Consider the following 12,625-nt stretch of genomic DNA (forward strand, 5'->3'; position numbering starts at 1 on the left):
GGTTTGCGGCGAGGGCGTCGGGCTTCATCTTTCCACCAATCAGGAACTGAGATTTCTCGAAACCGGATTGGCTCAAGCAGTCCCCGCCCTCTGTTGACCGTGTATTGACAGAAAGGGGCGTTTGACGTATGGGAAAATCTGATGATATTTATTAGATTACGGATGCTAAGAAATCAACTTTAATTAAAAAAATATATATGGAATGCACTTCCGTTTCAGTTAAGAGCTGCCTGCCTGTAGACATTTTCAAAAAGCCGTTGCAGTGGCCGAAACGCGAAGAGAAACGCAAAAAAAAAAAAGCCCATTTGAACGGGAAATTGCTAACTGGTGTTAGATCCATTTTATATTTCCAAGAGCGTGCACTTCTACGCCTTTCTGCATCTTTGCCAGCCTGCTGATAACACACCTAAGCTCATTGCCCACATCCCTCGGAGAACATCTTACGGTCAACTTGATCTCATGTCAAAATGTGAACGCCTGATGAAGAGCGCAGTTGAAATACACATTCAAATTTAACCAAAGGCTTCTTGTTAGAAAGCAGCAAGCTATGCAAAAAGCACTGAAACATTAAATAGCTTGACATACCTCTACGTATTCATAAGTTAAAGGGACACTTGACTCACTGAGCCTTTTTTAACAGTATATGAAGATAATATTTTGTCTATAAAGTGATAACTATTTTTCATGAACACTTAATATTTTTAAAAATTAATGTCGCCACATGCTGTCGACTGAAGATGACATCACCTGTGCTGAAGAAACAGGAAACGACCAATCATGGCTCTGTTTGCTAACCAAACCCAGAAATGAAAAATAAGTTATCAAATTAATTCTGGACAAAATATTAACTTTTCACTGGTGAAAATGGCTCAATGAGACAGATTAACTGTATGCTTGTGTATTTTTTGTAAAGTCCTTGCTGTGTAAAGTGCTGCATGAATAAAATTACTTGCAAGATAGCATCCCACAAATATAAATTAAAAAAAAAAGTTTAAAGTTGGTAAGAAGTAAAATGTATATTGGACACCACTGACTGGGTCAATCATGATTTTGAGTGAAACTTCAGATTTTTAAGCACCATTTGTTGACTACTCACAGAAAGACGAGATGCCTCCCTTCTACACACACAAACACACAAGTTCCAAAATGCCATTTGGTTTTAATTATTTCCCATATGTTGGAATGTAGCACACGTAGCACACTTCACTTCAGTCGAGTGCCTTTTCAAAGGAATGAAGTGTTATTTTCTGAAGTAAACAATGCAGAGTAACAAATCTGTTTTATTGACAAAGCGGCCAGCTGTTCATAAAAAAATGATAAAAGAAAAACAGGATAATTCACCAAGAGTCTAAATAACTTTGTTTTTCACTGTGAGGGATTTAGAGAGGGGTTTTGGTCGAGCGTTACGTCGTCCGACTTCAGAACCTTCCCGAGCGTTCTCTGTCTCTCGACCTCCGTCTCTCACGGTCCCGTCGCCGATCCTTCGAACGAGAGCGTCTGTCCCGGGAGCGCGAGCGTTGTCTGCTGGCAGAGAAAAAGCAAAATCATGTCATGACAAAAAGAGAAAAGTGAGTAATTGATCTCTGATCTGCATCGCGGCGCGGATGGGCTTCCCAAACCTTTTTCTACGGCGTCCGTACAGCTCTCGCCGAAGTTCTCTCGATATAGGTTTCAGGTGCATGAAGTTGCAGAAGCCACCTCGGGTGCACTCTCTGGAAGACATCAAGCACGTCGTACTGTATAGTAGTGCTGTCACTATCGAATATTTTCAGAATCGATTAACCTACCGATTATTCAATCTATGAATCAAGATTGCATTGAAGTGTAATACAAAAGCATTTCCCCTGATTACTGTCTATTAACCAGTGATTAGTGTTTATTTCATACTTCTTATTCAAATAGTGATTAAAAAGGGGGGTTGATGTTGCACTATGTTTACTGGTTTGGTTTTCCAAAGTAATACATTATTTCGATATATTTTGATTAAACACAAGATAATCTCCTTTCATGAAGGACTACAGAAATCAGTGAACAATTACTGTTGATGTGTTGAAATCAGAGGATTTGGACAATTTGAAATTAAAAAATGGCTCCAAACGAATACTCGATTATTATTTGCTCTCCAAAAAGTATAAATACGATCTATTTTAAATAATATCATGGTCCCCAAAAACGTATTTATACGTGTGTGTGTGTTTTTTACACTAGAGCGTGCAGAAGACTTTGATGCAGCCTCTGAACTGAAGAGAACGCTTGAAGCAATGGTTGTTATTACAAAAACGGCCAGCAGGTGGCAGCAGAGTATAAGAGATCAGCCAAGGCCATGTTGCAAAAAGCTAATTTACCCACAGTTTTAAACAGATTTGACAATAATGATGAAACGTAGCTATATTCTAATGCTAATTTCTGCAAAACTGAAACAAATAGAAATATACTTTTTTCCCTGATGTAAGAAGAGACATCTTTCTTTTAGTAGGTTCCATTTTTTATAGCAATAGAACACAATATTCTGTGGGCCTTGCAAAACCTGTCCAAATCCAGTAAAAGAGAGCGAAGAGGATTACTTCAGTGAAAATGGCTGGAAGTGAATGATTTAAAATGGTTGTCGATTAATATGATAATCGATTACTTGTCGCAATCCCAGAAATATTTAATAAAGCACGACTCGAGACCTTCAGGTGTAGTGATGTCACAGATGACCATCATCGTACCCTGGGTCCGTCCAGTGCTAATTAGTGAGCAGTGGTGAGAGGTTACAGATTGCGTGTTGGAGAATTCCATTTGACAACTACAACGTACGCTTGCTATATCGTGAAAATTGCAGAGTCGTTGAAGATTTCTAATTGCTGCTAAATGCCACCCGGTCGAAACGAAGCCGCCTGCTTGGATGATAAAACAAGGATGAGCAGTGGTCAAATCAACAACCTATTTATTGTGAAAATCAATTGCCAGGTAGAACTACTAATAAATAAAATACATCATGCAGTTAATTGACTGCAATGCCTGCATTAACAGGTTAAAAAAAAAATTATTCCACAGAAAAAGAAGCTCAAGTGGAAGAAGTGCCTTTCAATTTAGGAGCAAAGAACTGCAAGGCTCGAGCACATTTGAATCTCATGTGAGGGGCAGTAAGAAAGTAAAAGGCCGCTCGGCAGACCGCAGTTGCCGAGCGGGACAATGAAAAGATGCACGTTTGGAGGAAACGGACCATTACGGGCTCCGTAAGTGACTGTTAAAATTTAGCATTGGAGGCTAAAATGAACCGAGAGTCATTGCAAGGGTGACAAGTAAAAAAACAAACAAAAAAAACACAGACACCACTCTGCTTCTTTACTAAGAATTTGTGGGAAGATTTACAACATTTCAAGCACAGTTCAAGACTATAAGGTGCAGGTTTTGAAACTTAGTTTGAGCCATTAAGAAACAAATAGTGAGAATTTTGACTTGTGTTTGAACTGTCATCGGTCATCGGCTTGAAATCAAACTGCTGCGACGTTTCCAACTGGAAAGACTCAGAGCTACTTTAAGAAAATGTCACCTGGCCATCATTCTATCTATTATTTTTGTACTAGCATTTAAAGTGGAAGTCATCCGTGAACATTTCTTGACAATAATATGATCTATGTGACATCACTGGTTTAAACATGACATTCTGATTAATATGACATTTGTGGAATAAGAGTTATGCAGCAAAATCCAGACATTTTAATAGCTCGCTGGCGACTGATGATGTCATCAAATGTTGCTCAGGTCTCAGCCAATCACATCTCAGCTTCAGAAAGCAGCTGACCTGTGATTGCTCATTGCCTGAACCCTGAGCAACTGTGATGTCATCTTCAGTCGACAGCAAGTGGCAAAATGGCCGCCCCTTGAGATGGATAAAAAACAGCTGGATTTTGCTGCTTAATTCATATTCCACTAACGTAATATTAACCAGAATATCATATTTAGACAAGTGGGCCGGCAGAGAACATATTATCAAATGGTTTTGGGTTGACTTCCCTTTTAAGCAGAGCAATTCAAGTCAAAGCTTGAGGCACAAGGTTATCTGCCTGTTGTACACGTGTTGGCCACTAGGTGGCACAGGAGAGCTTGTGTTAAGCAACTCTTTCCCAAAGCCTCACAAATCTTCATGAAGCCATCACTTATGACCAGCGATAAAAATTAGACTGTATTTAATCCACAGCTCAGTGGCCTAGTGGTACAGTGTCCGCCCTGAGACTGGGAGGTCGTGGGTTCAATTCCTGGCCGGGTCATACCAAAGACTATAAAAATGGGACCCATTGCCGCTCTGGTTGACACTCAGCAATATGGGTTGGAATTGGGAGGTTCGATCACCATATGATTCCCGAGCGCGGCTGCTGCTGCTGCTGCTCACCGCTCCCTCAGGGGATGGGTCAAATGCGGAGATCGAATTTCGCCCCACTTAGGTGGGTGTGACAATGAGTGAATCTTATTTGATCTTAATCCGGATTTTCTTCCAAATTCAAGATGAAGTTGAACTCAAAATGTACCCGGTTTGACCGAAAACTTGTGTCTGTTCCAAGAATGTGTGCTTCCTCACCCCATTTCGTACTGGCGGCAGCAAGCTTCCCTGAAGTCCGTGACAGGCGAGAGCTCGGCGTGGACGGGCTGGGCGTTGAACCAGCGGTTGTTCAAGTCCATCACAGCTTTTTCCGCGTCCTCTTCGCGCCGGAACTGCGCACAAAATTGGAGAAGAAAAGAAGAGGATGTTGACATCCCGTAAAAGGAAACGTCAACAATGTAGCGATTCTCGAACGTACCTTGACGTAGACGTTGCCGACAAGATGGTCGCCCAAGTTGTCGCAGACGTTCATCTCTTCCACTTCTCCGTACTTCTCCTCCATCTCTGTGAACACCTCCTGCATGAACAAGAGTCGACTCCAGGTTTCAAGCCTCTTTTTCCAATGTTTTGTCATATTCCAGCAGTTGGAATGTTTTTTACTTTAATTTAATGACTCATTACTGAATTTATTGAGGTTGTTTTATTTAAGTTTGCTCGCTAACGAATTAACCAATGATATAACTCCTGTTCTAATAGTTTATTGATTACAATAAAAGAGGTTCAACATGCACTAAAACACACCGTGAAATTGCACATCCACTACAGTAGGTGGCAGTGGCAAGCTCATCGTAAGAGCATAAAAACAATGCAGAAAAAAAAAAGTTGTTCAGCAGATTTGTATTTCTTTTTTTCCCTTTAACTCTTTGACTGCCAAAAACGTTAAATAACGTTTAGTAAAATCCTATGGAGGAGTGCCAAAGACGTTAAAAGACGTTTGTTTCAAAACAGAGGTGAAACTAACCATTTTCTATTGTTGATTACTGAAAAACGGAATAAGGTAGAAACAAACTTTTTTTTCTGATGAAAGATGAGAGTCCAATCTTTCATTTGTGTTTCCATAGTCCAAACACATAATTTTCTGTGGACCTTGAAAGATCAGTCAAAATGCTTAAATCAGCTGGCACCCACGGCATCCCTTTTCTGAAAACGTCTGCCAGTCAAAGAGTTAACATTCTATAAGGATACAATGTCACGGCGAGGTGTACCTTTATGATTCTTACAGACAAATTATATTATTTATAGATCGGCAGAAAGTTGGAGGCGAGTGAAATATTGACTTTTTCCTCTGAGGGGTGTAGCAGAAAATAATTGAGAAACACTACAGCAAGACTAAACAGCAGTCAAAAGATGTCAAGGACGAGGTTGAAGACCCGCACATGGCTGGAAACCCTCAACAAAAGGCTTATGAAGAAGGTGACAACTAAGTATCGGTGCCATTATTTGGCACCGACTCGTTAATGCCCCCAGAAATGGTTGGTGCCGTAAAGGACTGAAAATCTTCAGTCGTCATTTCTCCAGCAAAACACACATTTTTTTGCCACACAAAAAAAATCTAATAAAAATATATCCAAAACCACATTTTGGTGTGTGTGTGTGTGTGTGCTCTTGTTTTTGTTACATAGCGGGGCCAACATTCTGGGATTTCACAAGTTAAGACCTCTTTTTTGAGGGTCAAGACTTGGTTTTAGAGTTTAGGTTTGAATTGGGTTATGGTTTAGGTTAGGGTAAGGAACAAGGGGTAGGCAATTGTTTTTGGGGTTAGGGGCTAGGAAATGCATTATGTCAATGAGACGGCCCCACAAAGATAGTAAAACAAACCTGTGTGTGCGTGTTTGTGTGTGTAAAGGAGATGTAAAGCGCAAAATAGCTGTTTTCAGACTTTGAAAAATAAACACACAAGTCTACTAAATGTTCAATGTATCAATGTTCAACTGTTCAATAACAGTTTTTAGCACATTTCTAACGCTAATTTATTTTTAATGTTAAACGTACGAAAATATGGCCCGTGGACTGACTGTCGTCCGTTCAAATGACTAAGCTGGAACAAATTGACCGTATGATATAAACGAGTGTTGACTTCTGTATGATTGGCAAACTTACAAATTCAGCATTGGATGAACTCATTCTTCCAACCCCCATCCCCGAGCGGTTGTGTGATAGATGCGCAAATAGACAAGATCTGGTCGACACGTCACACTAGGACAACAACAAAAAAGGAAAAGGAGCACGCATACATGAGGTCGCTCACCTCAAAGAACTCGTCGTAGTGCTCCTGCATTTCCACATCGCTGACGGCACCTGCGGCGACAACACGACATCGTCAACAAGACTGTGACAATCTACCGGCCTACGGGAAATAACAGCCTTGTGTGTTTTTTTTCCTTCTTTTTGTTGGCTTGTCTTCTTCCTGGCAGGACAATGTTTTAAAACATGTAGAACATCACGGTCAAGTCCTACAAACACAATCTGGGGTCAGCGACCCGCTTTGGTGGCTCGGACAATGTGTGCTTAGTGTGGGATGAGTGCAAAACCAACAGGCTCAGAGAGTCAGAGGCCTTCGTATGCAGAACATGGAAGTTTGGTTGAGGTTCGAGTCATAGTTAATCCAAGGAGAGATGAATCATGGGCAGTCATGGGCCGCTTCCTCCTTTGACTTGAAATGAGTTCAGCATCAACAAAATGAAGGTCTCGAGATGTTTTGTGCATCGACGCTGGCACAACTCGTTTTTAGGCAGAAAACTGCACGCGGCTTCTGAATCTCGTCAAAGTGATCCAGAAATTGTGCGACAAAAGTGCAGTCAGTGCTGGATGGACGATTCGATTCAATTCCGATTTTTGGCCCCGCGATTCGATTCAGAATCGATTTTCGCATATGCACGATTTTTCTTATTCAAAATGATTTGATCGACAACGATTTTTGCTTCAATTTATAGATGTGCAAGGAATTGTAATGATCTACTCCAGTCTGACTCGCTAATGCTAAGTAGCGCGATACTCGCGGCACTTTTATCACTCAAAAGAACGGCTCCACGCTGCAAAAAAAACAACTTTTATTGGAATAACTTGATTGTGACTTTTTCCTTCTACTCTCTAATGTGGCTACAACAGTGTATCAGACCGCGTGGAACCACACTGCCCCTCAGTGGCCAAACCGGGTACAACATGAAGAGCGCTCCAAATAAAGGCACACACAGACAAAAGGCAAGACAGTATAAAATAATTTAAATAAAATCGATTTTGGGACATTTAAAATCGATTCTGAATCGTACTAAATGAGAATCGCGATTCTTATGAGAATTGATTTTTTGGGCACAGCCCTAACCGATGTTTTTTTTTTTTTTTTTTAGTCAAGGAGGCCGATAAGCGATATTTGGAGCCGATATTTATTTTCAGTATTAAAAAAAAGGAGGGGGAAGAAATTAGAGTCAACATTTTCTAAAATACAAATACGGTTGAAATGCCAATCTTAACTTTGTTGTAATGTTTTAAAGCGTGTTTATTGAACATTTTTTTTGACTTTGCAAAAATGTAGATTTTTTATTAATTTTTTTCAATCTTAGATCATAGACAAGGCATCCTTTTATGTTTCTAACAAAATGTTCACAGAGAATCGCGATTCTTATGAGAATCGATTTTTTGGCACACCCCTAGGTCACCTCAGGGTAAAAAAGAACTTACAGTGCAAACCATCAGCAGACTTGGGCACAGTTTTTAAGGTTGTGAAGGTAAATGTTCAAGGGGGAAACAGTCTGAAATACAAAATGTAAACTTCTGTGACATACAAAGATGAGAAATGTGGAGCTGGGAAGGGAAAACGGGAATGTCATCTTATCTCAAAAAGGCCTTTCCTGGCTTGCGCTGCAAAACGTGTTTCCTGTCCTGATACCAGCAAGAGCTCAAGCTAAAGCTCCTCGTGACTGAGCACAGAAAAACAGCACAGAGATGCCAATTTTTGTTCTGTGTCAAGGTCAGGCTTCTAATCGGAAGGCTGATAAAGATAAGCTTTTAACCAACTCAACTGTATTTCTTGAGCACTCCAAAAAAAAGCTACAGCTGAAAGAAAGTGCGGCACATTAGGGCTGTGCAATTAATCGAAATTCAATTACGGTTTTGATTATTAGCCTCCACTAGGGGTGTGAATTGCCTAGTACCTGGCGATTCGATTCATATCACGATTCGATTAATTCGGATACGATTCTATAATTAGATTATTGCGATTTTTTTTAAACTCAAATTTAATCAGTAATTATACATACATGTACACTGTAAGATTTGTATGAAAATGTATTTATTCATCTGAAAATTCAGGTTGCAGTCTGTTTCATGTTTGAACAGCACTGAAATTAAATATTAAGGCTTAATGTTCCATTAATATAACATTCTTCTAAGCTTAATGTGCAAATCCAAACAATCCCCAAAAATAGATAATCGCTTTAAATAATCGTGATTTTAATTATTACCAAAATAATCGTGATTTTTTTTTCCATAATCAAGCAGCCCGACATCAAAATTAGGGATGCACGATAATGGTATTTTCATGCGGTACCGATAAACCAATAATTCAGAAGGTGCAAATGTCGATAACCGATAAGTAAGCCGATTAATTGTTTGCAAAATTAACTTGAATACAAATATACTTTCGTAACGCACCATGAAGCTGAATTGTATCGATATCTCCGCTTCAAAGACAACCAGTAACTCATTTTGAGTTTGCCAAAACAAAACAGTCATGTTTTAAAAATTCAACAAAAAACTGCGAGGGTAACATTTTGTGGAGACGCATCTTGAGCCACAACCACAACAGATGGACCAACGCGGCAAGTCTATTATCGGCGGATTGCTTTATTATCTGGTTCATCTGTATAACGTCAAATTGGTCGATAATTGCCGATAATTATCGGCCACCGATATTATCGTGCATCCCTAATCAAAATCTTAAATTGGACGATAATTGCCGATAATTATCGGCCACCGATATTATCGTGCATTCCTAATCAAAATCTTAAAGTGGTCGATAATTGCCGATAATTATCGGCCACCGATATTATCGTGCATCCCTAATCAAAATCTTAAAGTGGTCGATAATTATCGGCCACCGATATTATCGTGCATCCCTAATCAAAATCTTAAATTGGTCGATAATTGCCGATAATTATCGGCCACCGATATTATCGTGCATCCCTAATCAAAATCTTTAAGTGGTCGATAATTATCGGCCACCGATATTATCGTGTATCCCTAATCAAAATCTTAAATTGGTCGATAATTGCTGAAAATTATCGGCCACCGATATTATCGTGCATCCCTAATCAAAATCTTAAATTGGTCGATAATTGCCGATAATTATCGGCCACCCATATTATCGTGCATCCCTAATCAAAATTTTAAATATGATTAAGTAAATCAATACTTTTGTGTGGCTTTAAAGCAAACATTCTCTTGTCAACACAAAACGCCAGATTTTGGTTACTGCTATGTGCCACCCGGCAAAGTGCCAGTGGAGCAGATAGCGTGTTTCTAATGTGGGGGACTGAAGTCCGATGATGCAAAAATCCAACAGGTCTTAAGTCACGTGTCCAGTTTACTGTTTAACAACCGAGCCTGCGGGTGGTGTACTTTTCCCCACCCCACGTTTGTTCTGGGCGTTTCTCCAACCTAAGGCGCGAGACACGACGTGTTGATGTTTATGTTCTCATGTGCTGTGTAGCAGACAGCTGTTACGCACACGGTGGAGCCGCAAGCGACACCGCACGTGTGGCTGGCACATTCATAAATCACAGGAAGTGTGCGCGCGCGTCTGCTTGGGCACTTACAGCGTGACGCGTCAGCCGTCTGTGCACTGTTCTGAGGGTTCCGGTAAATGTTTTGTATCAAAATGGTCTGCAGGGAGAAAAAAAAGAGCAATTAAAAGGAAATCAAATCAGCACGGGGTGATAACATTTGTGGCAATTGTTCACCGACATCATCCTCACCTGGCTGAAGGTGGGTTTGTTGTGCAATCTCGAGCAGCGATCTCCATGTCTGCAAGCTCCAATTTTAAAATAGAAGGAACAGTTGACCCTGAGAGGAGTGAAGGACTATCATGTACATACGTTCTGGTGGTAGAATAAAAATTACTTTTCAAATCGGTCACTTCATGTTCAAACATCTAGTAGACATTGCAGATAATTTCTTCTTTTCCCCCAAACATTTCTCATTATATTATTCTTATCCACAAATCACTTAAACTGTCCTTGTGGGCTCTATAAATAAAGTTGAGTTGATTTTTTTTCTATTTCATTCATTTTCAGATATCATTCCGACATGAGGCTATTGTCAGCTTAATGCTTTGGAGCCTTGAAACTTGAAGTTGGTGAAGCCAAAGCCTTGTAACTAATAAGTTCACGCCAAAATAGCGCTATCGCGAGAGTTGCCGGTCACGGCAAAAGAGCCACTGTCATCATTTTATGTTAACATGAACAGCATAAACAATGAAATGACTCACGACCAACCATAAGCAAATATGCTTATGGTTTTGAATAAAATATCTGAGACAGTGTTTTAAGTAATAAATGCTAAAATAATCCTTGTTTTTCTTGCATTCTTCAATAACATCATTTTAGCATTGTTTATAATCGAAGCGATGGTCCTTTCACAAAATGACTCTCAGTCACTTTGTTTATGCATGTAATGTGTTTGTGACTATATAATTATACAAGTACCATAAAAGTAACGATTTTAATGAGGTGGCTGTGAGAAGTGGTTAAATGTTGATGCTTCTGCAGCTCGTCTGAGGTGATTTCAAACGAAACAATGCCGCCAATTTGGGTAAACACTTCATTAGCGATTGCACACAAAGCTACACGTAAACACTGGACAGAAGCAACATGTGCTCTTACAAGCCATTTTAAAAATAGACAGTTTAGCGCCTCGCTGCTGCAGATTTGCGGACGTGATTTCCTGTTTCATTCATTGAGTTAGCACAGGCTAGCTCGTTAGCTAATTTTGCTATTATCAACTAAACTATCCCAATTCATTGCAAGCAAGCGCTATCAAGTGAGCTACCGTTCAAGCTTGTAAAGTCCACTTGTACTTGCTGAGTCAAGCGTTTTTCTCGCCTTGTTAAACAAAACAGACAAGAAAACTTACTTGTCTTTCTCTGTGCCGAAAATGGACGCCAGATACTCCGCCATTTTCGGCTCGTCGAGGGCGTAAGGAAAACGTCATTACGTAAGGAAGTACGTCATTACGCAGAGGGTGGAGCTCGACGAACGGTTTTGCAATGTTTTATTATTATTATTATTATTATTATTATTATTATTATTATTATTATTATTATTATTATTATTATTATTTTAATTGGGAATATTAAAAATTTAAATATTACACAATATTTACCCACCTAACGGTACCGAAAAGTTGTTTTTATTTATTGCCGCATTAGTGCTGCGTTTTGGAAGGATATAGAAAACTATTTGTGTGTGAATCGAAACACAACGTATATTACCCTTTTTGAATTTAAGAACAAATAAAACTAAAAAATAATAAAACTATGGTTAACTTGTATGTTTTGTTAGGAACATTTTACATTCATAAATGTAACTGTCTTAACTCAAGGCCTTTATTCAAATTATTTTTTATTTTGCTTGACATATTTTAAGTCTCTTAAATTAGTAACAAATACGAAATGTCAATTGATCATTTATATTCATGCAGAATTTTTTTTTTTACACGAGTATATTTGGAATTGTCATTTATTTATGTTCCCCCTCCTTATATGTTACTTTTGTTTTAATGCTGTATAATGTGTTTTTGAAAACATATAAGTTGGACTGCTGGATCTTTGTATCATTCAGAAAGAAGAAAGAAAGAAAGAGAAAGAAGACATTTTGCAATGACACGTATAACCACATCGAGGCGCTGTTGTTAAAAACAAAACAAAACGCACAACGCGTTTGGGTAGTTGCATGTGCATTATGGAGGTAAATATGGTGCAAAACTAACTTGTAAAAAAAAATTGGACCTGTAGAAAAAAGTCTAAATTTGTATTTGTAAAATTTAGACTTTTTTTCTACAGGTACAAAAAAAATTTACAAGTTAGTTTTGCACCATATTTACCTCTATAGTGCTTGAAATAAATAATGTAGTAGTGTGTGCGTGCGCGCGAGGTCGGTCACGAGAACACAAACTGTGAAGCAAGAGTAGTTGACGTGTTTGGAGACTGCAGCTTTTGCAGAAGCCCACCCACCAAGTTTCATTTACTTCCACTTATCATTTGCA

General features: G+C 39.2%; 1 protein-coding gene across 2 annotated transcripts; it reads right to left on the reverse strand.

Annotated features, from left to right (window-relative positions):
• Nucleotides 1-1,262: 1,262 nt before the first annotated feature.
• Nucleotides 1,263-11,587, reverse strand: LOC144038616 (splicing factor U2AF 35 kDa subunit-like). Of its 2 annotated transcripts, none has more exons than XM_077551239.1 (8): nucleotides 11,495-11,587; nucleotides 10,339-10,426; nucleotides 10,180-10,246; nucleotides 6,615-6,664; nucleotides 4,785-4,883; nucleotides 4,565-4,698; nucleotides 1,620-1,712; nucleotides 1,263-1,521 (listed from the first exon to the last, which is right to left on the reverse strand). In XM_077551239.1, the coding sequence occupies exons 1-8, from the start codon at nucleotides 11,536-11,538 to the stop codon at nucleotides 1,419-1,421; spliced, it is 678 nt and encodes a 225-aa protein (XP_077407365.1). In that variant the 5' UTR covers nucleotides 11,539-11,587; the 3' UTR covers nucleotides 1,263-1,418. The 2 variants fall into 2 exon arrangements, with proteins under 2 accessions (XP_077407365.1, XP_077407360.1); XM_077551234.1 differs by having other exon boundaries at nucleotides 1,263-1,524.
• Between the last annotated feature and the right edge of the window lie 1,038 nt (nucleotides 11,588-12,625).

Source organism: Vanacampus margaritifer, chromosome 1 (genome assembly GCF_051991255.1).
Source record: "Vanacampus margaritifer isolate UIUO_Vmar chromosome 1, RoL_Vmar_1.0, whole genome shotgun sequence".
In the NCBI taxonomy this organism is placed as follows: Eukaryota; Metazoa; Chordata; class Actinopteri; order Syngnathiformes; family Syngnathidae; genus Vanacampus; species Vanacampus margaritifer.